Genomic DNA, 27,683 nt, shown 5'->3' with positions numbered 1-27,683 from the left:
GACTAAACAAGAAAGTCTATCCATACCAAGACCTGGGTGTACGTGTACATTTGAAAGGAAAGAGCCTTTTTCATTGGCTCTGATATAGGCAGTTCTGGCTGATTGAGAGCATGAGGAGTGTGAACTTCAGCTCCTCAACAGAAGACTCTTCTCCCTTTCCATGGGATTTTCTCTCCCACTTTTTTTTGCTTCCCCACCTATCTCACTTTCTCCATCTCTCTCTCTCGCTCTCTGAGTGTATTGCTCTCCTTCAGCACAGAGCTGTTCATCCATGCTCCGTGTTAATGAGGGAGGTTGGTGCGAGCTCCCACTGGTTACAAGAATTGACCACTTTAACCGACCTGTCACTCAGACCTGACACTGCGTGTATGTGCAGCGTGTATGTGCATGTTCTTCAGCAAAAAAAAAAAAAAAGAGAGGCTTGATCCATTTAGGGAAAGAGCCTGCTTGCGCTCGATCAATTCAATTCATCTCTCTCCATAACTCGTTTAAATGCAGCCAGAGGTTTTTGCAGGCAGGGAAACAGATTGTCTCTGCTTATCAGGGCACATCAAGCATCGAGAAAGCCGACTAGAGTGACAGCTAACACCAAGCCCACTCATGTTGCGCTGGCCCATCAGACACAAAAAGAGTGTGTGTGTGTGTGTGTGTGTGTATGTTGCTTCTGATACCATCAAGGCCCGTTTGCTGGGTTATTTTCTGATTGGAGTTGCTGCGATCTATCTGCGCTGTCAACATGGCAGCAGTTTTCTCTCTAGAGGACAGAATTAGCAGGTGTAGTGGGAAGGGAAGTGTGCGTGTGTGGCCATTGCTGTCATGCAGAGGTATTATGATCTCAAGGGAAAAGACAGGGTTTGATTTAGGGTTGATGACTTAGGCAGCCCGCACCACACACTCATTAGCGCAGAGCTGCGTCTCTGCAGAATAATATATGTTGATTTTTCTTTGGACACACTGCAAATATTTTCATACAGAGCTGAGGATATTCCCCATTCTCCCTGTCTTTGAAAGACTTTTTTATCAAACAAATCATGTTTCTTCTCTTGGCGTCCGTCTCAGGGCCGTGGGTGTTGAAGAACAGCAGTATAAACAGCGGGGAGTTGGAGTTGGGTCAGCGTGTCAGTCAGGATGTTCCTCCAGGCGTCTTCTGGAGGTCTCTGCTTCACCTGCGCCAGCCACACTTCCTCAAGTTTAACATATCCCTGGGCAAGGACGCACTGTTTGGGGTCTACATGCGGAAAGGCCTGCCTCCTTCACATGCTCAGGTGAGCAAATCGCCTCATGTCTTGTTTCTTCTCTTAAAGGAGCCATGTCCACTTATAATTAAGGTTGAGTATCCAGTTGTTAAATACTAAAACCACGTTCGGTTCAGTTTTTGTTAAAGGGTTAGTTCACCCAAAAATGAAAATTCTGTCATGATTTACTCACCCTCATGTCTTTCCAAACCCAGACTTTCATTCACCTTCGAAAAACACAAATGAAATGTTTTAATGAAACCTGAGAGATTTATGTATGTTCATTAAAAGTCCATTCCACCAAAATAATTCAAAAATGTAATAAAGACATATAAACATAATCCATATAAATTGGTTCTGTTTACCATTATTGTATGTGTGTTGATGTTTATATGTAAATAAAAGCCTAAATTAAATCTGTGCATTATATAAAGCGATCTTGTCTCCTCAGAAAATCTAGACTAGACAGCTCAATTCATATAGATTACTTTTACAATGTCTTTATGGACTTTTTGAATCATGAAAGTGTTGGTAGAATGGACTTTCATTTGAGGGACAAAAATCTCTCAGGTTTTATTAACAATCATTTTATCTGTGTTCAAAGATGAACAAAATTCTTGAGGGTTTGGAACGACATGAGGGTGAGTAAATGATGACAGAAGTTAAATTTTTGGTGAACTATCACTTTAACGCTCATAAGCTTTAATTGAATATGTTGAGAGACAAAGACTAGGCAGAAAGATAATATAGTGAGTACTAAACCGACATTGTGTCTTAACTAGGACAACTGTGTTGCAAATTAATTAATCTTATGAGCCGGTTCTTTTTATTGATATATTATATAATGAATTTTAATGACACTGTTATGTTCACACTGCCCCAGCAAACACCAAAATCAAGCGTAGCGTCAGTACTGGCAGGTCACGTTAGTCAAGCACGCATCAGCTGACTCTCAGCTGATACACGTCTACCTATAGGAATATGACGCCTATCAATGTATTCATATATATAATCTCCTTCAGTATTATCAGCAGCTATCGTGTTTTAAAATTAAAATTAATTAATGATATCTGCAATACATTCATGTTGGTCAATCAGTGGTCCTGACAGAAAGGGTTAACATACTGATCTGACAAAACCCAACCATTGAAAACTGGGATTTGTCACCATTTTGTGGGACAGTGTGTGAGGTAACCGTTTTAGAGCAAGGAAATCTGGTTCTTTATAATATTCCTCCTTAAAAAGACAGGTTTTTGTTAATTACCATGAAGAGACCATCTGTGTAGACAGTTTTTTTTTTTTTTTTTTTGCTATTCTTCATTATGAATTGTATATGATTTCCAAATTATCGCTGCATATTTGTCTGCAGCATTCTTACGTGTCTTATCACATTTCAGAGTTGTTATCTCCTCTACATTTTGATTTAATTTGTCTTTTTTGATTGTTATTACAGTGTTTAGAGAATATGACGTCCTGTTTTCACCTCTCTCTCTGTGTCTCTTCAGTATGACTTTATGGAAAGGCTGGATGGAAAGGAGAAGTGGAGCGTTATTGAGTCTCCTCGTGAGCGGCGCAGTATTCAGACCGTTGTTCAGAATGAGGCAATCTTTGTTCAGTATCTGGACCCCGGAACCTGGCACTTGGCCTTCTACAATGACGGCAGAGAGAAAGAGCCAGTCTCATTCAGCACTGTGGCTCTAGGTACACACCTCCAGCTTTTATTTACACACTAAGGGTCAACATTTTCAAAAAGATGGTAAAATATAACTTTTGTTGCTTGGTGACCTGCTGTAGGCCTATAGAGGATGTGTTTACACAGTTTACACAGTACACATGATCCACCCTTAACCTCATATTATATTTCAGTTTGAATGTGTGCAGTTGAAGGAGAGCTCCTTTTATTGCTTTCACCAGTGTTGGGCAGTAGCGTCGCTAAATAGTGACACTACTAGTTTACGGTAACTACATTTCTCAGTAGCGTGGTGGTAGTGTCGCTGTTTTCTGAATTAAATAGCTTTTCAGTAGCGAAGCTCTTTTTTTAATCAAGTAGTGCGGTAAGTGTTCACACAAGCTACATTTTCCCAAGCATTTCTAAAGCTCAAGCTCAAATCAGAAATACAACTGCTGTATCAGTAAGTGACGGTGACTTCTTCGTGTTTCACAACGGATGGAAACCAGGGCCATATGATTTCATTCCCGTGATGTGGAAAATACAGATGGGTCTGAAAACCAGTCAGTATCTGGTGTGACCGCCATTTGCCTCATGCAGTGCAACACATCTCCTTCGCATAGAGTTGATCAGGTTGTTGATTGTGGCCTGTGGAATGTTGGTCCACTCCTCTTCAATGGCTGTGCGAAGTTGCTGGATATTGGCAAAACCTGAAACACGCTGTCGTATACGCCGATCCAGAGCATCCCAAACATGCTCAATGGGTGACATGTCCGGTGAGTATGCTGGCCATGCAAGAACTGGGATGTTTTCAGCTTCCAGGAATTGTGTACAGATCCTTGCAACATGGGGCCGTGCATTATCATACTGCAACATGAGGTGATGGTCGTGGATGAATGGCACAACGATGGGCCTCAGGATCTCGTCACGGTATCTCTGTGCATTCAAAATGCCATCAATAAAATGCACCTGTGTTTGTTGTCCATAACATACGCCTGCCCATACCATAACCCCACCGCCACCATGGGCCACTCGATCCACAACGTTGACATCAGCAAACCGCTCACCCACACAACGCCATACACGCTGTCTGCCATCTGCCCTGCACAGTGAAAACCGGGATTCATCCTTGAAGAGAACACCTCTCCAAAGTGCCAGACGCCATCGAATGTGAGCATTTGCCCACTCAAGTCGGTTACGACGACGAACTGCAGTCCGGTCGAGACCCAGATGAGGACGACGAGCATGCAGATGAGCTTCCCTGAGACGGTTTCTGACAGTTTGTGCAGAAATTCTTTGATGCTGTCTAATCAGCATCTTGATATGCCACACCTGTGAGGTGGATGGATTATCTCGGTAAAGGAGAAGTGCTCACTAACACAGATTTAGACAGATTTGTGAACAATATTTGAGAGAAATAGGCCTTTTGTGTACATAGAAAAATTATTAAATCTTTGAGTTCAGCTCATGAAAAATGGGGGCAAAAACAAAAGTGTTGCGTTTATAATTTTGTTCAGTGTAGTTATATGGTTTTATATAGTTATGGTTTTGTTTTTGTTTTTTTGTCGCCAAATTGGTTTGGAACAGTTGTTGAATTAACAATTGAACTGACAAATTATGCCTGCCCATCTGTTTGACTGACAGTTTTATTGATCACTGAGAGAGCATTGACTTGGAATGAAGTTGATTCAATATAAAAATTTAATTTTAGTGTATTAGACACGGTTTCTCCCCTATATCATTACCTGTGTTAAATTATATGACAAATTGTTTACATAAGTAAGAATATTACTGCACACTGTATCCGCAAAGTGAATTTTGTTGGAGTTTTTCTTTGTGCCAATGTAGAAAATTTAATACAGAGAATGTTCAAAAACTAATAATAATAATAAGAAGAAATAATAAAAAAAATAAAAAAAAATATATATATATATATATTTTTTTAAATAGCTTAGATGTAGTAAACTACTTTTGCCATATTGCTGTAGCTTAGCTTTCTACATTTCCCAGGGTGGTAGCTTCAGTCTAGTGAAGCTACATTTAATGTAGAGTAACTGCTAGCTTAGCTCACTACTTTTTCCAAGTATAGTATAGCATATTGAATTTTTGAGTGGCCAACGCCTTTTTCCAAAATAGTGGCCCTTAGCGAGTATCTGTGCCAAATTTCATGCTTCTATACCAAAGTGAACGATTTTTTTTACTAATCTGCTGCACTAAAGTAGCTTGCCCAACACTGGCTTTCACTTACATTTCTTATGGCCACACAAGGAATCGTTGTATTTGTAAAATAAAAGTAAGCACTGAAAAATGTTTGTCCAGGCAGTTTAGTCAATATCCACTATATCCACAAAGGTTGCCATAGTGATGACTTCGCATAAGCGCAATGCCAACTTCGAGGCTTTCTTCTACAACAGCTGAGAGGAGCTGTCAGTGAAGGATGGAAAAGTGGAAATTTGACCTCCTGTCTGTCAAATGCAGAACTCCTGAAGCGTATAGGAGGCATTGCTGTATTTTACATATTCATGTACTGTTGTATATATTGTGTTTAAATATTCATGCATAAACTGCTCACTTGTTCACTCTTTCAAAATTCAGAACATAGCAACTGTTGTATGCTTCAATATATGGACAAAGAATGAGTGAAAATGGATAGGAATTGTGTCCCAAATTATCTAAAAAAACAACAACAAAAAACATAAAAAATATAAAAACATAAAAAATCGTATATTGATCAGATTTACAACCAAATATGAATGTGTTTCGAATTGGGTTTGTAAATATATTTTTTATATATTTAATACACACTACTGACTAGGGGATTTTTATATTTTATTTATTTTTTAAAGAAATCAACTGTTTTATTCAGCAAATTGATCAAAAGTGACATTCAAGACATTTTCATTGTTACATTGTTTTACATTACAAAAAATTCAATAGAATAGAAATGCTGTTCTTTTGAACTTTCTATTCATTAAATAATCCAAATTTAAGGAGAAAATTTGCTTGCAATATTGATAATAATAAGAAATGTTGGTAACACTTTATAACAAGTATAGTGTAATAAAGTATTTACAAATAATTTTCAAATAGTTAATTGATAGATTATAAACTGTAGCTAATACATTAATAGACTATATACAAATAGTGAGTTCTTCATTCAGTGTCACTGTAATTAACAAAGTGTTACTGTTTAATTAGCTCATATGTAAAGAGTTAGATAATGCTTTGTTAACAACATATTAACTGTAAATAGTTATCACTTTAGATTAGGTCACGGAAAATGGGGAAAATTACATTAATTAAGTGCTTTAAACCAACCTTTATTAGACAATAATTCAATTATTATTGAGTAAGGATTAGGGGTAGGTTTAGGCCAAAAAGTATATAGAATATACAGTTTGAACAGTATAAATCTTTGTTTATCAAAATAGTTTTTTTTTTTTTTTTTTTTTTTTTTTAAGAATAAAAAATACTAAAAAGTATTTGCACACTTTCTGGTGTGAAACATTAGAGTAACATGTTAAGAACCACACCTGTGCTTACTCTCTTAGGACACCTGGGTGAACTTGAGATCCAATTTCATACATCCACTCAAAATAACCTTGAGATCAGTTGTTTACAAGTCACTGCAAAAAAATGATTCTGAAAAGTCAAATTAGTTTGGAGAAAATGATGGACCATGATTTGTTTGCAGATGCCACTTTTTGATATTTATCTAATAGAATGACATCCATTAATTTTTAAGTGTGGCTCAAGTGTCCAAATATTTTTTTGGGTCCACTATATTCAAAACAGTATGTATGCTTAACTATTCAGTTTGAGGAGTAACACACACACGCACACACACACACAATGTGCTCTTGAGGTCTCTTAGATCTTGAGATCAAATGATGACATTCTGTATTAATGTGTGTATGTGACATTCGGTTGATGGCTACTGATGATTTGAAAAGCATAATTTATTTTAGCTTTGCCATAGTCATAGTGTTATATTTCCCATAAGGCTTTGGTGAAATGTGTCACAGTAATTCACACATTGCCACTGAGCTGTCAATGACGCTGACTGAAAGTTCACGTTGCACCATGCTGTGTAAAAGATTATCTCACAAAATGCAAGACAGTTCATAGTGTTATGACTCGCTTTCTTCTGTCAGACAACAGCGTTTAAAAGGTTTTCTACATTCCACTGTCCCTCATTAATAACTGAGGGTTGTAAAATGCGTGCGTCTCTTATGTGTCGTCTCAGACTCAGTGGAAGAGTGCCCGCAGAATTGCCATGGCAACGGAGAGTGCATGTCAGGAGCGTGTCATTGCTTCCCAGGGTTCCACGGCACGGACTGCTCCAAAGGTACCGTTTACTGTCACACTGCAGGAGTGTTTACATTAAAAATGGTGTTTCACATTGCAGCATTTGTCAAAATATATTTTTTAGCAGTCTTACAGAAAAGCTGTGTTGTGTAAAAAAATGTTGTGCAGTAAATAACACGTCACTTTCACATTTATAAATGCAAATAAATTATATAGTTTATATTTATTATGACAATTAAGATTTTTTCATATTGTGGCATTATTTTTAAAGGGGTCATGAACTGCATGTTTTCTGAGGTCCACTTATAATGTTATCAAGATTATAACATAAACAAATCTATACTGATTTTGACCCCCCTTTTTCAAACACTTCATTATATTGTATAAACGAAATTTTGAATGAATATACCATTGTTTGTCACACTGTCATATATTGTCTGTTCATCATTTATTATCATTTGCAGTGTTGCGTTTTAAATAAAATGAAACGTGTTGTAATGTCTTATTGATGACCAAACAGAAGATGTCGCTCACTGAAGCTTTTATTCAGGATTTTATACAGTATATGTGATCTGTGCATAAGCTCTTAAAGTAACAGCAGCCTAATAAACATGATAATGTTGATCAAAGAACAAAAGACAAGTAGAAAATCACTCGCTGCTCTTGACTGAACTTTTGTAACTTTAATTGTGAGTGTTAATTATGTATTTATTTTTTACAATGAAAACTATCCAGTGTTATTTTACATTTAATTACTTTCACATCTGTAGTATTTCTTACCTGAATACTACTGTTTGACCCACCTGTAAAACTTAAAGCCATGTTTATTTAATTTGTCTCTCTATTCTATTGTATTCATTTGTGCTATCATTTGCATTACATTTTTTTTTTTTAAATCTAGTTCAGTTATTCAAATAAAGCATCCCTGTGCAGTGTTTAAGCTATTACAACAAAATCAACCAAATTATCACAAAATTATAGATAAAAGATAAAAAACAAATAATTTGTATGATGGGATGTATGGCAGTTTTCCCTGTGGTATCGAAAATGTCATTGAATATCAATATTTTTCAAGGTATCATATTGAAGTTAGAAATTCCAGTATCGTGACAACACTAATATGTAAACTAAGTAATATCAAGCTATATCATTATTGTGTCATTTAAAACTTGGTTGCTATTCAACCTTTAGTTTTATATTACATTTATTTAACATGACTTAAAAATAACCTTTGTGATCCACTGCATTTATGTGCAATTTGCCATAAGTTGCACAAGTCATATATGAATATGACTTGCTACATGTTTGATTCTGAAGCTGTTTTTCCCAGCAGCAGAATTTTCCCTCGAGCTCAAAATTTGTCATGAGATCGTCAGTGTACATAAGCTCTGGACATTTGTCGAAACGGCTCCATGACACTGTCACATCACACTGAGATCCAGACGGATGAATTACAACATCCCTGATTAATCCCGTCTCATTTATGCCAAAATGTCTAATGGGTTTGTTGGCATTACTGTGCCAGACAAATCTTTTTGAGTGATGAAGTGCTCTCAGTGGAGGCTTCGTAAAGAGAAATATGTGTGAGCTCACCTGAGGCTATATACGGCTAGTTTATTACTGCCGATGTTGTCTCCTCTGAGTAGCAGGGAGCACTGTTGATATTGGCTTTGAAGCGCGCTGCCTTAATTACACATGGCATAGTCTTTCTTATTACTATATACAGAGAGATCATGCAGTGTTTATGCCGAATAGCGAACCCTGTGACGGAAAAGAGCGAGGCATGATTATTTTCTTCTTTTTCTATATTCATTCACAGGCAAGTTTTCATTGTAAACTTTAAGATTTTCTAATAAGTTTCTGCTCAGCTTGAGTATATGCAGGCTAATGTTGGAGAAACTATCAAAGAAAGTGTACCTTGTTAAGTTACAAGCTACTTATTTAGTTGAAGTCAGGCTATTTTTTATTTATTTTTAAGTATTCAAAATTAGCTAACTGCAGTGTAACTTTTTAGGTGGTAATACATGGTATGTTTCAGATTATATAATTTGATATCAGATTATAAAATTTCAAATTTAATCTCAGCAGTATATTCTGGCACAAAAACAAAGTTTTTATTTTATTTTATTTTTTATCTTGATTAGGGTGACATTAAACTTGAAGAAAGAAATGTACTTTTATATTCCAATATAACATATTTACGAAATTCCACCAGAGGTTTGATTCTACACAGGAATTTTATTAGTCTTTAATCTGGTTCATCTGAACAATTTTTTTTTTTTAAGAAATTGATTTATTAAAAAATCAACAAGGCTTCATTAAATTGATCAAACGTGACAGTAAAAACATTTATGTTACAAAAGATTTCTATTTCAAATATATGCTGTCCTTTTAAACTTTCATTAAAAAACTGCATCATGGTGTTCACACAAAAAATTAAGCAGTACAACTCTTTTCAACATTGATAATAAGAAATGTTTCTTGAGCACCAAATGAATATTTTTCTGAGAGACTGGAATAATGATCCATCAAACGGATAAATAAAAACAATTATTTTAAATTGTAGTAATATTTCAGATTATAATATAAGTGAATCTCAGCAGTAAAAACAATGAGGGTTTTTAATGAATGACTTTTGATTGGGGTGACATTAAATACATTAAATTATTTATTTATTTATTCTGATTTGGGGATTCATAGCCCTTGACGTACAGTTTGAGGTGTTTTCAAACAGTTCAGTGGATTCGTTTGAATTAACTCTATGCTTCATTTTTCTCTTATCTTATCTTACATTTCATACCTGAACTTCTCTTAATGAAGCTGGTTTTCACTAATTCCTCTCAAACATCCTCGTCTTCTGTCCTTCCCTCACTCCCTCATTTGTTTTCCCTCCTGCATCCTTTGGTTCTGTCTCCATTGCAGTGGCTTGTCCCGTGCTGTGCAGTGGGAACGGGCAGTACAGCAAGGGTGTGTGCATGTGCTACAGCGGCTGGAAGGGGCTGGAGTGTGACGTGCCCCAGAGCCAGTGCGTCGACCCCAGCTGTGGCGGTCACGGGACCTGCGCCCAGGGCAGCTGCACCTGTGAAGCGGGTTACCGCGGCGAGTCCTGCGAGGAAGGTAATGAGCATGTCGACAGCTTCTCATTTTTAAAACTTGTTTCAGCACTCACAGAAAAAAACCTCTTCCTCTGAGAATCTCAGATTTCAAATGTCTGCTATAAAAGCGTGCTGATACAAGCATAGTAAACTTTATTAAAGTGATGAAATCCATTCTATTGATCGGGCTTTTAAGAAATTGGGCAGAAACGGAGTCTCTGAGTGCATGTTCATATGAGCAGCTAGTTTCTGAAAGTGTTGAGATCCCAGAGGTGAGTTTAGGAAGAAAAGAAAAAGCGAAAAGAAAAAAAGAGAATGAGAGAAAAAAAGCTTTTTCAAACGCTCTGTTTCTTTCTCTGCAGTGGATTGTCTTGACCCCACGTGTTCTGGACATGGCAGCTGCGTGTCCGGTCAGTGCCACTGTAAACCGGGTTGGTCTGGGCCTCTATGTGATGTGTCCAGAGCCCAGTGCCCGGATCAGTGCAACGGCCACGGAGTCTACAGCCCCGACACGGGCCTCTGCAGCTGTGACCCCAACTGGATGGGCCCTGACTGCTCCACGGGTGCGTTCCCATCAGCCATTTCCACCTCCTCACTTGCTCTCTTCTCAAGCTGTGCTGCGATGTATTCCAATCTTTCATTTTCATCGTCTGCACTCTCAGGGCGGGGGTTCACTAAGCATGAATTGCGCTCGCTGATAGTGTTGTTTATTTGCACTTGCTGTGTGTGCTGTTTTAGCACCAGATTTATATGTAAATAAGACACACCTCAAAAAATTGTGTGGATGAGGTGCAATCCAAAATAAGCTTCATAAATAAAATATAATAATAATAATTTTTTCGGGTAAATATTCGGTATTCGGTAAAAGCCTTTAACTATAATGCATTATATAGGTATTCATAATGTACATCATAATGCACTATATATATTTTTGTTATTAAAAAAAAAATCTTATCGCGTTTTAATGCATTAAAATGCATTATACATTTATGCATTAATGCATTATACTTTCTAAAGGTGTATTATAATATATTATAACTTTGTTAGGATATTATAACATTATAACATGCATTACAAGGCATAATTAATGCATTAAAATACTGGCTTTTAAATACTTTTATAATGCATTATACATAAAGGCTTAAGTAAAGTGTTACCAATCATTCTAATTCTAATTTACATAAAGGAGATTAATTTAATAATGATATTAACTTGGTTAAAATATGCATGCCGCAACCAGCACAGAAAGTTCTCTAGATAGGAAACTATCTGTTGAACTAGAATGTGGGTGATTAGTGAATAAAATATTTATTTATAAATGTTTAAAAATATAGATATTTTTTGTGCTCAAATATGCATATTTACAAGTCTTTTATGGTGACCAAGGATTTTTCAGGATTTTTTGATGAATAGGTTCAAAAGAACAGCATTTATTTGAAATAGATGTAGCATTATACTATCTAACATAATAATTATAACATAATAATTATCTTTAATGTCACTTTTGGTCAATTTAATGCATCCTTGCTGAATAAAAGTCATAATTTATTTTAAGAAATCTTACTGACTCAATAATTGCGGTAGTGCTCAATAATACAGCTATTTTAGTGTGATATTGACATAAATGGCATTCAGTACAATAATTTGTGTTATTTTTTGGCAATGTAATTATTTACGTCGCCAAGGCATTTGCAGCTTTGCTGCAGATCATTAAAACAGTGCAAAGCCAAATAGCAATTAATTAAAATAACAGAATAAAACTGCAAATTGCTTACATTTGAAAGAAACAATAATAATTAAATTAATTAAGAAGGAATAAAATAAAGATAAATATACGAGATGAAAAACAAATGTAAAAACAACTCTCTCTGCCTCTCTCTCTCTCTCTCTCTGTCTCCAGAGGTGTGTTCAGCAGATTGTGGGAGTCATGGTGTGTGTGTCGGGGGCGTTTGCCACTGCGAGGAGGGCTGGACAGGCACAAGCTGTGACCAGAGACTGTGTAACCCACAGTGTGTGAAACATGGGACCTGCAGGGATGGCAAGTGCCAGTGTGAACAGGGCTGGAACGGAGAACACTGCACCATCGGTAAACACACACACGCGCACACATGCTCTTATTCTGCTTTGAAGCTTTGAGCTAGTCAAAGGCATTTCCCTCGGTTCTGTGACTTCTTTTTCAAAGACTTTTCAGCCGCTGTTTTGTTGTTTGGTCTTGATTGATTTGCTCATGTTTGCATCAGCGCATGTACATAAACATATTTGTGCGTATGCTTATGATTGTGTGTGTTGCCATTGTTTTATAATCACATTCCGAGCAAAGAACAAAGTTTTCACTGTGTGATCCGCATCTATAAGAATATTAAATGACTTGTTGAACTGTGGAGTCCAGTTTGAAGAAGAATACTAACGGATGACACTTTGGTTGCATGTATTAGTATGCTTGTTTTCATGCTAATGAGGACAGTTCTCCCTCTCTGCCACCGTTTTCAAATCATTGTTTTCAGACAATTATAGCTGATGGATTCTGAGCACACAACACATCTTGACGCTGAATTCACCATCCAAAATGCAGCAGTCAAACCAAAGTCATTCATAATGGTTTCGCTTGGGTTCATTGATTATAGATGTCCATCAGGAGTTTGTCTGACAGTTTGCATGCCGTCAGTATGGTAGTGAGTTTTAAGTGGCGAGTAACATTTCTCCTTGTGTTTATAATGGGCATCAAACTAAATCATCTCAAATCCAATATAATCACACAACTCAATATCTCTCTCTCTCATCTTTCAGATGGCTGTCCAGGGCTGTGCAATGGGAATGGGCAATGCATTATGGGTCAGAACAGCTGGCACTGTGAGTGTCACACTGGCTGGAGAGGGCCAGGCTGCAGTGTTGCCATGGAGACCTCCTGCAATGACAATAAGGACAATGAAGGAGGTAAGAAATGCATGATGAATGCAGAAATTGTTTCTTTCCCATTTGGCCTCATTTGCATCATATCTGTCAAGACTTGATGTGGAAAATGCTAAACTGATAAGATAGGACAGTGATTGTCTCACTACTGCAAAGGCCTTGTTCACACAACGATAAATAATCGGTGCGATAAACATTTTAATTTGAATGAACGGTTGTTAATGTGTCTCTTTAGACCAACACTGACTTTCATATGCCATCAATGCGACAGAATGTTTTTGTTCGGAGAGGTGTTGTAATTTCTATTTCTTCTCACTGTGAATAAAACTGGCCAAACAATAAGATTTGCTCTTTTTGTCATGTGCCCATTTTTTTTACTTTAAACAAATAACCATTCGCATGCTGAGGACGTTTGCATTGTAAGAATGCACAGGGAGACTTCGGATATAAAAATGGTATCTTGTTAGGCAATGTTTTCTGATAAAAATCATATAATTTCCTATTAATTCAATACAATGTGTGAGTTTACCAGGGAATACCAATATGGCGGCGCGATGGCTTCACTTTTATGACGTCATGAGCAATCCAGTTCTCTATATAGATCAGTGATTTGAACAGACAAAGTGTATCGAACATCGAACAGTTCCTTTATTTATTTATTTATTTATTTATTTACAGAAACTGGAAGTATTAATATATATAATTACAATAACAAAAAAACACAATTCATTTTGTAATTCTGGAAGCTTCTAGAATTGTATGTTCTTCAGTAAAAGCTCAAATGTTTTTTTTGTTTTTTTTATAATTTTAATTTTGATTAGAGTTAGATTCTTTTTTACATACGAATAATAATTAATTTATTTAAATACTTTTAAGTCATCCTGCAGCCCGAATTCCCAAACCTTTTTCCAGTTTTTTTGTAGGTTAGATAGTTTTTTAGATAGTTTAGGTTAAAATTACAACAACAATACATTCACATGTTCATGGTTCTCTGATTTAATGGTCAGCAGGACGACAAATAAACTATTTCAAATAACTAATGCATATTTAAATATATATATATATATATATATATATATAATTTTTTTATAATTTTTTTTTATTCATTATTAGCTTTTCATAAACTCCCAGGTCCCTCACAAATCCCAGTTTTTGAAACCCTGCTCTAAAAGAATTGATGCCTTATCATCCTCTCCCCACTCATAAAGAATGGATTTTACTCTGAGATTTGTCCCCAAAAAAAGATAGAGCTGCTCCAGTCAACCGTATGAAAAGGTGATGCGTCTGTTGGCTGGCAGAGTGAGGGATTTGAAACTACCGCAAGGCAGAATGATTATATAACGGGTGGATGTTCAGAGTCAGCCCTAAGGACTGAGTGTCTCCCCTAGACCAATAAACAGCACAGAGGGGCTTTTAGATGGAGCTCTTTGTTGTGCCTTGTTTTAAAATGTTTTCGTTTTCTCTGCGTTGTCTTCTCTTTATTGTTCTCTCACTCTTATATATATGGCCCGGCAAACATGCAGGTGTTTGAACAAACCCCTAACCATTGGTATCACATTGTTGTCACATTAGTCTTAGAGCATGTGAAAATACTTTAGGCCCTTTAATCTAAATATTCTTTCATATTAGAATAGGGAGAGAAAATTATATATAGAAGGGGGAAGGGGATTAGGAATCTCAATCTCTGCTAGACCATCAAACATGTGATTTAATTTAACTGAATTGGCTGTAATGCAATTTATTTAATCTTATTTGTACTTCTTGTGGATTAAATTTTAAAGATGATTACAAAATACTTCTTAAAGCAGACGTTTGAAGGCAATGTTCAGTCTATCCCAGACACAAACAGCACAAAGAAAAGCGTCCTCCAGGATACACAACTTCCTGCTTTTTTTCTTCTCTCTCTTTTGTTTGCCCTTCGTTTGGGGGTTACTTCATTGTGGTTTCAAAGATCAGAGAGCACCAGGCAAAACAACATGAAGCAAAAGTCTCTGGCAACAGGCGCTTGCTGCGAGTTTGTTCCGGATCAAGAAAGACCCATTTAAGGAGAAGGGTTGAAAGGGTGTGCATGTACCTGTACAGTGCACTGCGATATGCAGCCAGTAAGAGATGGGAAGAGACAGAGAGAAAGATGAAATGAGAAGGGAAGCTCTCAGGGGTGTGAGCGATGCCCTCTGTGACTTTGATGTAAGTTCTCTAAAAGTGAAACCGGTGGTAGAGAGAGCAAAACTAGCATCATTCGATTCAATGACCATTTCAGTCAGCTGGGCTCATTACCACAATAGGGAAAAATAAATATATTTGTTCAATTTAATTTCCATAATGGTAAGAAATTCTGCATTTGAGCTCATTATGTTTTTTTTTTGTTTTTTTTCTCCCACTCTTGACTTCAAAGCAGTGCTGGGTTTTGAACTGAGAAGGGTTCATCAAAAGTACACACTCTGAGAATAAGATGGCAGCCGAACAGAGAGACTTCAGAAGTCGCTTTAAACCATCTGCCACTCTGAAATCATGAAACTCTGTGTGCTTGGGATGTCAAATGTGCTGGTACTTCTGGAACCAAGTCAATACTAGATGTTTTTTTTATAGTAGGCTACTATAGTATTGATAATATTAAGTACAAACTAAATTCAGTACTTTGGTAAAATGCAGCTGCACACTTTCAATTAAACAATTATTATCATTAAGAAATATTTATGTAAATTCAGAAGGTTATTTTAATGCAAACAGGTGAGACGAAAAAATCATGTCAAAATATAGTATCTGTACATTAGACATTGACTATGGTTTGGTGTCAGTACAATTTGTTTTAATGTTAATGAAAGATGTTTTTTATGCTCACCAAGGCTGCATTTATTTGAATATATCAAAAAAAAAATAAGGTTGTGAACAATTTAAAATAAATATTTTCTATTTTATTATATTTTAAAATGTAGTTTATTTCTGTGATGGTGAAGCTGAGTTTTCATCATCATTACTCCAGTCTTCAGTGTCACATGATCCTTCAGAAATCATTCTAATATGCTGATTTGCTGCTCAAGAAACATTTCTGATTATTATCAATGTTGAAAACTGTTGTGCTGCTTTGTCGAAACATGATTTTTTTTAGGATTCTTTGATTAATAGAAAGTTTAAAAGAACATAATTTAATTGGAATAGACATTATAAATGCATTTACTTTAACTAATCAATTTAATGTATCTTTGCTGAATAAAATAATTTCTTTCAAAAAAATCTTTCTGAGCACACAACTTTTGAATGGTAATGTACATTAGAACATTTTCAGCAAAAATGCTAAAATTTCAGCAAAAATATATACAAAAAAATATTTTGTAGATATTGAGATATTGACACTGGCATTTCTATCAAGAAATGAATTTTTGGTATCGTGACAACTCTAGTGTGGGTTTATTTTCATACAAAATTAATGTGTCTCACTGCTAATGCATGCTACAGATCTAAAGCTTTTATGACATGTGATGACATCTTTTCCACTCAGATGGTCTTGTTGACTGCATGGATCCGGACTGCTGCACGCAAAGCTCTTGTGTGACCAATCCTCTGTGCCGTGGATCACGTGACCCGCTCCAGGTCATTCAGCAGAGCCAATCAGAGGTCCAGAAAGTCCCTTCCTTTTATGACAGAATCAAGATGCTTGTGGGTAAAGACAGCACTCACATCATCCCAGGAATCAACCCCTTCAATGCCAGGTACCTCATCTGCCCTGTCTTTTGATGGACTAAAGACATGGTTTATCATGCTCTAATATTACTTTTTATATTTGTGTGCGTGATTGCAGCCTGGCATCTCTAATTCGAGGTCAGGTTTTGACCTCTGATGGCACTCCTTTGGTGGGCGTCAACGTGACCTTTGTGAAGTACCCTTACTATGGTCACACCATGACCCGCCAGGATGGCACGTGAGTGACTTCAATTTATTTGAACCCCTTTTGCTATTGAATATGTGCTGAAGTATGTTTCCTGCCGGTTCTCCCTAGTTTTGATCTGGTGGCCAATGGCGGAGGCTCTCTTACTTTACGTTTCGAGCGGGCTCCTTTTCTGAGTCAGGAGCGGACGGTGTGGCTGCCCTGGAATCGCTTCTACGCAATGGACACTCTGGTGCTACAAACAGAAGAGAAAACCACAGCCAGATGTGACCTGAGTGGTTTTGTCAGGCCCGATCCTGTGGTGCTTCCCTCCCCACTGTCCTCCTTCTTCAGCTCCAACCCTTCAGAGAGACACATCCTCCCTGAGAGCCAGGTGCCACATTCAACGCTGATCTAATAACATCTAATTTCTGTCATGTTCGTGTAGGTCATTACACTCTTCTGGTGGCTTTTTATTTGCATTTTATATTCTCCATTACTCTTCCTCTTCACTCTCTTCACTCACTCTCCATTTTCACTCCCTTTGACCCATTTACTTTCTCATACCTTCTCGCAATTACAGTTTCTCTCAGCTGCTCACTTTCCATCTCTTTTATCTCCTTTCTTAGGCCGTTTTTCAAGACTGACGGCAGCTGCAAGAATTTTTGATTCTTGGCATTACTTTTTCCTTTCTCTCTCTGTCTAGGTCCTACACGAGCAGGTGGAAATTCCCGGCACTAGCCTTAAACTTTGCTATCTGAGCTCCAGGACCTCAGGCTACCTCTCGCTGCTTAAGGTGATCATGACTCCAGCTCTAGTGCCTCTCAGCCTGGCCAAAGTGCACCTGATGGTTTCTGTGGAGGGCCATCTCCTCCAGAAATGGTTCCATGCCTCTCCTAACCTGGCATACACTTATATCTGGGACAAGACTGATGCCTACAGGCAGAGGGTCCACGGCCTGACCGAGGCTTTGGGTAAGTGATATATGGAGTCATGGAAACAGGTGTATTTCAGCTGTTATCTTGTTTCTTGTCTACGCCTTTGTCTGTTCCCCAGTGTCTTCTCTTAATTTGAGCTCCAAACCACAGATAGTTTCAGTTTAATGAGACTGTCTGTCTCTCATCCATTATTGTGTATGCCAGCGGCAAGTTCCTCTTGTGAGCTAATGAATTGTTATGTCCCCGCTCGGTGATGGAGTGTTTAATTAAGATAGTACAGCTTTGCTCTTCCTCTAAGTGTCTTCCCTCTCTGTCATTTTCTCCTTCATTCTTCACATTTCTTCACATATCCCTCTTTCAATCTGTCAATCTTTCTCTTAAGTGTCTGTGGGGTACGAGTATGAGACATGTCCCAGTCAGATCCTGTGGGAGAAGAGGACAGCTGTGCTGCAGGGATATGAGCTCAACCCCTCGAACTTGGGCGGCTGGTCTTTTGACAAACACCACATGCTGAACGTCCGCAGTGGTACGATACTGAAACACCCATTCAAACAAAAGTTAATCTGCTCGATAGGGAAAGGCAGGAGAACTCACAAATGACATCAATGATCAGCCATGGAAATACATTAATTGTGGGATTGTTATTGGACTGTTACTGGACGTTATGAAATCAGCTATACACAACAGGGTTACTGTGGCATTTTGGGTGGTACACTGGGGTTCAGTTGGTTGCTGGGAGCTCCAAGAGAGTCTGCAGAAGAATTTAAAATAAAATAATAAAAAAATAAATTTTATTTAGTTCAAATTCTCAAATTGTACATTAATACTGTTTCGTTTTCTATTTTGAAGACTGATCAGAAATCATGAGAACTGACAGCCATCTTTTTTTAGGTTTATACATTTAATATGTAATGGTAGGTGGACAAAACATACAGTGTCAGCTTAACAAAAAATATTTTATACATATTTATGAAAAAAGAAACACAATAAAATTGTGTGCATAAATCTCCTCGCCAAGTACCCAAGTTCAAAATAGGCATCCCAAACACAGCAACGATATTTCTTTGTGAATTGTCCGTCTCACACATACACCCATAATGTATGTGAATAAAATAAATCAAAATCTTGCATATTATGTTGCAGTTTAACAAAAATACACATTGATAAGTGTCAGGAGAACACAATGGCGTTCTAACGACTGATATATTTACAGGTTAAGAGGGCCCATGATATGAGAGTAATTAGAACATGGATGGGCTGTTCCTTGAAGGCCCCTGTACTGCAAAGTTTAGCTCCATCCCTACTCAAACTGTTGTCTGTAGTTTTCATGTTATCCTGAACGACCTGAAGACTTAAGTTATAGGTGTGTTTGATTATGGATGGAGCTAAACTCTGCAGTTCAGTGTCCCTCGTGGACCACATTGCCCATTCCTGAATTCTAAGGTGGAAACACGCAACAACAAATAAACCCTCCTCGATAAGACTAATTACACTGTGCTGAGTTGTATTTCCTACGAGGCACTTATTTTTGTGAAATACATTTGACAATGAAGAAGAGACAGGTTGTCCCTGCAGCTCAAGGCCTAATAAGCTTCTCCAAGAAAAAAAAAAGTATTTATTTTCTCAAACTGTGTAAAAAGTGTTGGTATTAAGCACTATTATAGAAAAGAAGTTATGCATGCTGTTTCACACCTGTGTATCTTCAGGATTTTGCAGAACAAATTGTGATTGGAGCTTGGCTAGTGGGAAGTCAAATAAGGACACAGGGATGGAGGGCATGCCAGTGGACTATAAAATAACATGAACGCGCTGCCTAATGTTGCTTTTTTTTCTGCACATTTGTCACTGCTCATAATTTCATCACTGTATTAGAGTGAAATTCTGTGTTTAAGGGGCCAGCAAGTTTTTTTTTTTTTTTTTTTTTTTTTTTTTGTCATTATTGATGATTATGAGGTCTTTAATGACTGCTGGTTTCACGCTATTGATCAAGAAATGCAATAAATATGTCACAGTGTAGAAATTGATGCTTTAATTTAAGCATCACATTTGTGCGTGTAAAGACCATTAAGAAATATGTCATGTTTGAAATCTCACTCAATTGCATTTAGTGACAGTGTTTGATTTATTTCACACAGCAATTCTTCATAAGGGCAGCGGCGAGAACATCTTCCTCTCCCAGCAGCAGCCGCCCATCATAAACAGCATTATGGGTAACGGTCGAAGACGCAGCATCTCTTGCCCAAGCTGCAGTGGGATGGCAGAGGGCAACAAACTGCTGGCGCCGGTGGCCGTAGCCTGTGATGGAGAGGGCAACCTGTACGTGGGTGACCTTAACTTTGTGCGGAGGGTCTATCCTTCCCTCAATACCACAGCTGTACTGGAGCTCAGGTAAAGCTGATAGGATACACACTTAAAGACAACATGATACAGCATTTTTAATGCATTTCACCTCTATAATGTAACGCATTACTGAGCACAACTCGATATTCAGCTGAAATAAGTGTTTGGAGTTAAAAAATTAATTAGAATCAGATCAAATTTAAATCAAAAATGCATGGTCCACTGACAGAAAAAGCTTTACTGAAGAAAAAAAAAATTATTCCCACTTTTCTTCAAGCTTCATGCTTTTTTGAATTTAGTTTGGTTTGGAGTGTGGAATTACACAATATATTAAAGTATGTTGTGAAATATTATTATATACAATTTAAAATAACTGTTTTAATATGTTGGCCTGAAACTTTTGTTAGTTTTTGAAGTTGATTTTATCCATCAGAATTTAATTGAACCATGAAAAGTGGGCTGTTATTATTGGTCATTACAGGGATGTGGAGACATTTTATTGGTAGACACAGAAGTAGAGGGAGACAGGAAATTAAGGGAGAGAGAGAAACCCGGGTCTGTCATGAGCACCATAGCTGACCACAAAGCCAATAGTTATTACAGTTTGATGAACATACCTTGATGAATCATGCACTACTATACCAAGGACATTTATTAAATAAATAGGTTTTTAACTACTAGAATAACTTTTACAATAATATATTTTAATGATTTTTTTAATTGATGCATACTTTTTTGTCTCTTCTCTTTCACTGCTCCATGAAGAAATAAAGATTTGAGACACAGGTAATTAAAATAAATGCTTTTATGTAAAAATATTCATAATTTGTCTAAATAGCATGCTAATTAAAAAATAAATAAAACGTATTGTGCAGATTTCTATGCTTGTGCCCTATTCTGTAGCTGTTTTCTAGTTCATTCTATGTAGCAGAATTTCACTTTTTTATCAAAGTGGTTTCTTTTTTGAGCTCCAATTACTTTACCTGCAATGAACTATTCACATTTCATCATGTTCACCAAGGTAACCATGCTGTTTGTCAGAGGTTTTTATTAAGAGACATTCTCCCAATTTGCCCTATTTCCATAGCAACAGTCCAAGTCATAAGTACTACTTGGCAGTGGATCCTGTGTCGGGTTCTTTGTTCCTGTCAGACACCAACTCCCGGCAGATCTACCGCATACGCTCTCTGAATGGTGCGCGGCCACTGCTGGAGAACGCTCAGGTGGTGGCGGGAACGGGAGAGCAGTGTGTCCCATTCGATGAGGCTCGCTGTGGCGACGGAGGCAAAGCAGTGGAGGCCACCTTAATGAGCCCGAGAGGTGATGGTTTTTAAGAAATGTACCTGTTTTCTTTTCATTCTGTGAGTTGAGTGAGACTTAATTGCCTGAACTTCTTCAGAATCAGCTTTTGAGACAGCATTTCTACGCTGTCTGAGACACATTTTTATTTTCCATGAACCTAGAAACCGTTACCATTTAATTCCTTAGACAGTTACCAGATGCTGTCATTTTCTACGATATCACAAACCTCAGTAACCTGTAATTCTCTAGACTCCAGACATCATTCTTTAAGCCCAGCATGGCCCACTGATGTGAGGAAAAATAAATGACACAGAAGGTAAAGAGAGATCGTAAGGTTAGCCCACTGCACTCAGAGACCAACTCTGCCTTCTTATCTCAGAATAAAACGCATTCTAGACATGATCACCATGACAGCGTGAATCAAACTGTAGCAGTCTGACTCTTTTCCAGGTCATTGCTCCTACACACATAGACTACTAATTATTTTGCCTTTAAAAACACCTTTCCTCCAGGGATTATCAGAATAGGAGGGAAATAAATCAGAGACTTAGGGCGCAGTGAAATTCTTGAGAAGAGTCAGGAGTGATTTCTGTGACATTGACGAGAAGTTTAAGAAGAAGAAAATTATCATAATTATTAGGTAATTATTATAAAAGATAATTATTCTGTCTGAACCTCCATTTTAATACCTGGTGAATGTGTCCTACTTTGTTGTAGTCATACGTGTCTCATGCAATTTGTAGCATGTCTTAATATGAGTTTTATGCACAAGTTTTGAGTTCTTTACTTTCATGCAGGTGTTGCACTGGATAAGAATGGCCTGATGTACTTTGTGGATGCAACAATGATACGAAAAGTGGATCAGAATGGCATTATCTCCACTCTGATAAAGACCAATGACCTGACTGCTGTCAGGCCCCTCAGCTGTGACTCCAGCATGGACGTCAGCCAGGTTGTAATGACTTTCCTCAACTATCTTGCACTTGCACATCAAGCGAGATTCAGCTTCCTGAAATCTCTCAATCTATTAAAACTAACATTGTTAGTTATCATTTTATGGTATCAAAGAGAAATAATTTTTGTATGAGAACATATGCTAAATTCTACATTTTTGAGCTAGTTTGATCATTATTAATTTACACAATGTGTGATTTGTTAAAAAAGCATTTTAATGATAATGTCTTTATTGAAGTATTAATGGAAAGTTGAGAAAATGAAAAAATACAGTGTAATTAATACAAAATGAAAAGTAAAAATACAGAAAATGATCGTTTAACCAATATATTTTTAATAATTAACTTGTTTACTATAAATTTAATGAAACAACTGACAGGCCCCATGAAGCAATTAGATAAGCTTTCAAACACAGTTGTGTGAACACATTTCAGCCTGTTCATTTCAATCTGCACTGCGAAATGCGTTTTCTTTACGTTTCATCCTTGCGTGTTTGAGCTAGCACTAGCCAATATTTGCTTGTCAGAGTCTCTCTTTGGGTATTAACGTTTGACAATGACAGTGACAAACAATGGAACTGGATTATCAATCAAGCCGCTGTCATCATTTGTCTATCATTGTAATAAATTCATAGGCCCGCTGATTCGTTCCACTCAGAAGAATCTGTAACACAATTTTTTTTAAATGCCAGTAGGAAATCTACTGCCAGAAATGGAAAATGCATCCCATCTCACCAGAAACTGGGATAAAATTTACAGAGCGATATCAAAAGCAGAGGCTGAAAAATACCCCTCGGCAAAGCTGAATTTACACTCACGTACCACAGCTGCTCGACATCCCCAGTTATAGTACTTTTTTTGTGTTCATGTACTTTTTCCTCTAATGTTTATCTAACATTTGATGTTTCAGGTACGTCTGGAGTGGCCTACAGACCTGGCCATCAACCCTATGGACAACTCTCTGTACGTGCTGGAGAACAACATCATCCTGCGTATCTCTGAGAACCACCAGGTCAGCATTATTGCAGGGCGGCCCATGCACTGCCAGGTCCCTGGCATTGATTACTCGCTCAGCAAACTAGCCATCCATTCTGCCTTGGAGAGCGCCACAGCCATCGCCATCTCCCACACAGGTGTGCTCTACATTGCCGAAACCGACGAGAAGCGTATCAACCGCATCCGGCAGGTTAGCACCAGCGGCGAGATCTCCCTGCTAGCCGGCGCCGCCTCCGAATGCGACTGCAAGAATGACGTCAACTGCAACTGTTTCTCAGGAGATGAGGGCTACGCTGCGGACGCCGGCCTCAATTGTCCCGCTTCGCTGGCGGTGTCACCGGATGGTACCCTGTACATAGCTGACCTGAACAACATCCGTGTGCGTTCGGTCCGCAGTAACCGGCCCAACGCCACAGCAAGCGGACAATATGAAGTGGGTTCATCTCTAGAACAGGAGCTTTATGTGTTTGGCTCCGACGGCCTTCATAAGCAAACGGTTAGCCTCATTACAGGCTTGGCCCTGTATAACTTCACCTACGGACTGGACGGAGAGCTAGCGGCAGTTACCGATGCCTCTAACAATACACTTCGGGTGAGGAGGGAGGCGTCTGGCTCCATCAGGCTTGTGCTGTTGCCAGAGAACCAGGTGGTAACACTGGGAATGGACCCATCCGGCAGCCTACGTTCATTGTCCGCCCTCAGCCAGGAGGTGTCACAGCTCAGTTATGATGCTAACACTGAACTTTTAGCCTCCAAGTCGGATGAGACCGGATGGACCAACTTTTACGAGTGAGTATGAAATGTTGGATATGACAACAGAACTTTTTAAAATGCAGAAAAATCTTTTGATAAATTACTGATGCAATGTGCATTAAAATCTCTTTTCGTGGGAAGTAATAGCGCAATGTTTATTGACCGTATGTTAATAAGGTAATCTATAATAAGACCAATTCACATAATAGGAGGCCTGTTTGCACTGAAAAGACTGACATTTACATGTTAACCCGCAGAGTGATTATAATGCAGGTTTTTTGCTGAAATGTTGAGCGCAAAAGGGGTGCAACTGTTCAGAATTAGCACCCCAGATTTGCATTGGGACTTTTTATGAGTCTAAGCACTGTGGTTATTATCATCTGCCTGGTCTCTTCATCTACTGTCAGAGCAGAGGATGTTTTTGCAGCACAGCACAGCCACCTAGTGTCTGTATGCAAGAACTGCTCCAGACTCTTAAATAGATGAAGTAACATTGCAGTTGTTTTTTCAAACTATTTTGTTATTGTTAACTAAAACTAGAATTATTAATAGTTAATTCCTCTTAAAAAAAAATCCTTGGCAATTAACTGAGGTTTAAGTCGAAGCATTACAGTTAAAAATAAAAAAAAATGAAATAAAGCTATATAGAAATATTTTTTTAAATGACAAAAGTGCATAGCAAAATTACTCAAAATATGAGTAAATACTATAATAATACTATATTATGTAAATAATACTAAAATCACACTGGTTTTAAACTATTTAAAACATTACAAATGAATTATAAATGAATTTAAAAAATAATTCATTTCCACCGACACTGCTGGCTATACAATCATAGTGAGTTTTGTCTTGATTCTCTTCTTCACAGCTATGACAGTGAGGGTCGTCTAACCAACGTCACATATCCCACTGGTGTGGTGACCAGTCTGCGTCGTGAGATGGAGGAGTCCATCAATATTGACATGGAGAGCTCAAACCGAGATGATGATGTCACGGTCATCACTAATCTCTCATCTGTAGAGGCGTCCTACACTGTGGTTCAAGGTACACACACAGAACACAAAGAACAAATCTCAGTCCAGATCTCATGCTGATGCCCCCCATTTCCCCTGTAAATCACATCCATTAAGACCAAAACACACAGCAGGCAGGTAGACTGATTTTTCTCTTTACTACCCACAGGGAGGCCACATTGTTTGAATGTGTGGAATCCAGCAGAGCAGAAAAATCCCCATTTTACAATTTACCATAGGCGTCCTTTAGGGGTTCTTTCAGGAGGCAAAAGCTTGAAAGCTTAAAATCTTTTCTTTATATCCAGTGGATTATGTGTTGTTGATGGATTTTCTCACGCAACTTACTTGCACTTCCTGTGAAGAGTATGCTTTTGCTGTTTACTCAAGACAAATTACATGAAAATCTACCCTTTGGGTGCCATCTGCTTGTTAGCAGTATACCAAAATGCACTTGGATTTTTTTTATGACTTTAAAATTGTACATGATTGTATTTCCAAGGTAAATTTCAGTGGAAAGCCGCGTCTGATCCAGTTATAGCTTGTAAATGGAACTGAAGATGTTTGTGCTGCTTTTAGCCAAAGCTAAATCTTCTTTATAACCAAAAGCCGCATTACACGCATCCGCCCCACAGTGCTGCGTTTCCCCTAATGCACAATAGACTGTCAGATCAGACCTAATGCTTCATACTAAATGAAATGAGGCTGGTTTTAGGGAACACTTCATAATAACTTGCCTTAATACAAACATTACATTGTAAAATACTTCACAGATAAACAGTAGTTCATGTATATACATCACATGAAACAGTAATTATATATTTTCATATTCGTTTCACTATCGTTTTAAAGATTGGTGTCAGTAAGATTTTAAATAAATTAATACATTTATTTAGCAAGGACACATTAAAATTATTGACAGTAAAGTTTCAGTTTTCAGTTTCAGACAGTAAATTGACAAAAGATTCTATTGCAAATGAATGCTGTTATTTTAACTTTCTATTCATCAAAGAATCCTGAAAAAATCAATTTGAACATTGATAATAATAAGAAATGTTTCTTAAGGCAGAAAATGGGCATATTAGAATGATTTCTGAAGGATCATGTGACACTGAAGCCTGGAGTAATGATGCTGAAAATTCAGCTTTGCCATCACAATAATAAATTACATTTTAAAAAGTATTCAAATAAAAAAAACATTTATTTTACATTACAGTTTTTACTCTGTTTTTGATCAAATAAATGCAGCCTTGGTGAGCATAAGAGACTTCTTTCAAAAACATTAAAAAAATTTACGGATCCCAGACTTTTGAACAGTAGTGTGCATGTGTACATTCATAATGTTATGTGAAATATTAAATAATGTTTGTTTATAATGTATTACTTAAAGAGTATAATCTGGTTTTATAATCCTTGCCAACCTCTTTTACAACTTATTATGTTATAAGTTATCTGTTATGTTTTCACAGACCAAGTGCGGAATAGCTATCAGTTGTACCACAACGGCACACTGCGGGTGTCCTATGCTAATGGGATGGGCATCAGCTTTCATACTGAGCCCCACGTCCTTGCAGGATCTGTGAGCCCGACCATCGGGAGGCGCAACATCACCCTACCCACTGACAGCGGCCTCAACTCAATTGAATGGCGCATGAGAAAAGAGCTGACCAAGGGCAAGGTCACTGTGTTTGGCAGAAAGTTGCGCGTAAGTTTTTCATTTTACCATTGAAGTTAGTTTACAAGTAAAGTCAATTTTATGTATAGTGCTTTTCACAATAAACATTGTTTCAAAGCAGCTTCATAGAAATTCATAATATTAATGTTTATAATAATTTTAAGCCTAATAGTCCACATGTAGCAGTTCAGAGTTGGGCGATGGGAGAGTTTACATTTGGCGATGATATAAACAGTTGAGATTTGCTATGTAAAATTTCAACATTTGATGTGTGAATTTGGAGTTTAGATCTTGGAAAATGTTTTCCCGTAGGTCCACAGCAGAAACCTTCTGTCCATTGACTATGACCGCAACACCAGAACTGAGAAGATCTACGATGACCACCGCAAATTCACACTGAGGATCATCTACGACGCCCAAGGCCGACCAGCCACCTGGCTCCCCAGCAGCAGCTTAGCCCTGGTCAATGTGTCTTATTCACCCACCGGACGGTTGGTGGGCTTGCAGAGGGGCAGCATGAGCGAGAAAAGTGAGTTTGACACATTCGGACGGATCTTGTCTCGAACCTTTGTTGATGGGAAAGTGTGGAGCTTCAGCTACATGGACAAAGTGAGTTGACTTTTTTCAACTG

At 37.7% G+C, this 27,683-nt stretch overlaps 1 protein-coding gene across 3 annotated transcripts in view; it reads left to right on the top strand.

The window, feature by feature from the left end:
- The window catches only part of tenm2b (teneurin transmembrane protein 2b), a 256,831-nt gene that overhangs the window by 223,640 nt on the left and 5,508 nt on the right, over positions 1–27,683 (top strand). For all 3 annotated transcript variants that reach the window (XM_084137419.1, XM_084137420.1, XM_084137421.1), the window contains 20 exons: positions 1,060–1,265; positions 2,741–2,936; positions 7,151–7,252; positions 10,135–10,329; positions 10,670–10,870; positions 12,208–12,393; positions 13,095–13,241; positions 16,717–16,927; positions 17,017–17,136; positions 17,215–17,476; positions 17,789–18,056; positions 18,403–18,546; positions 20,156–20,408; positions 21,126–21,146; positions 21,448–21,680; positions 22,460–22,614; positions 23,526–24,400; positions 25,236–25,411; positions 26,847–27,082; positions 27,365–27,661. In XM_084137419.1, the coding sequence (XP_083993545.1) occupies positions 1,060–1,265; positions 2,741–2,936; positions 7,151–7,252; positions 10,135–10,329; positions 10,670–10,870; positions 12,208–12,393; positions 13,095–13,241; positions 16,717–16,927; positions 17,017–17,136; positions 17,215–17,476; positions 17,789–18,056; positions 18,403–18,546; positions 20,156–20,408; positions 21,126–21,146; positions 21,448–21,680; positions 22,460–22,614; positions 23,526–24,400; positions 25,236–25,411; positions 26,847–27,082; positions 27,365–27,661 (4,484 nt within the window). The remainder of the gene's footprint in view (positions 1–1,059; positions 1,266–2,740; positions 2,937–7,150; positions 7,253–10,134; positions 10,330–10,669; positions 10,871–12,207; positions 12,394–13,094; positions 13,242–16,716; positions 16,928–17,016; positions 17,137–17,214; positions 17,477–17,788; positions 18,057–18,402; positions 18,547–20,155; positions 20,409–21,125; positions 21,147–21,447; positions 21,681–22,459; positions 22,615–23,525; positions 24,401–25,235; positions 25,412–26,846; positions 27,083–27,364; positions 27,662–27,683) is intronic.

Source organism: Abramis brama (assembly GCF_963993115.1).
Source record: "Abramis brama genome assembly, chromosome: 15".
Lineage (NCBI taxonomy): Eukaryota > Metazoa > Chordata > Actinopteri > Cypriniformes > Leuciscidae > Abramis > Abramis brama.
Note: the sequence above shows the minus strand (reverse complement) of the source record. Positions and strands in the feature narration are given on the sequence as shown.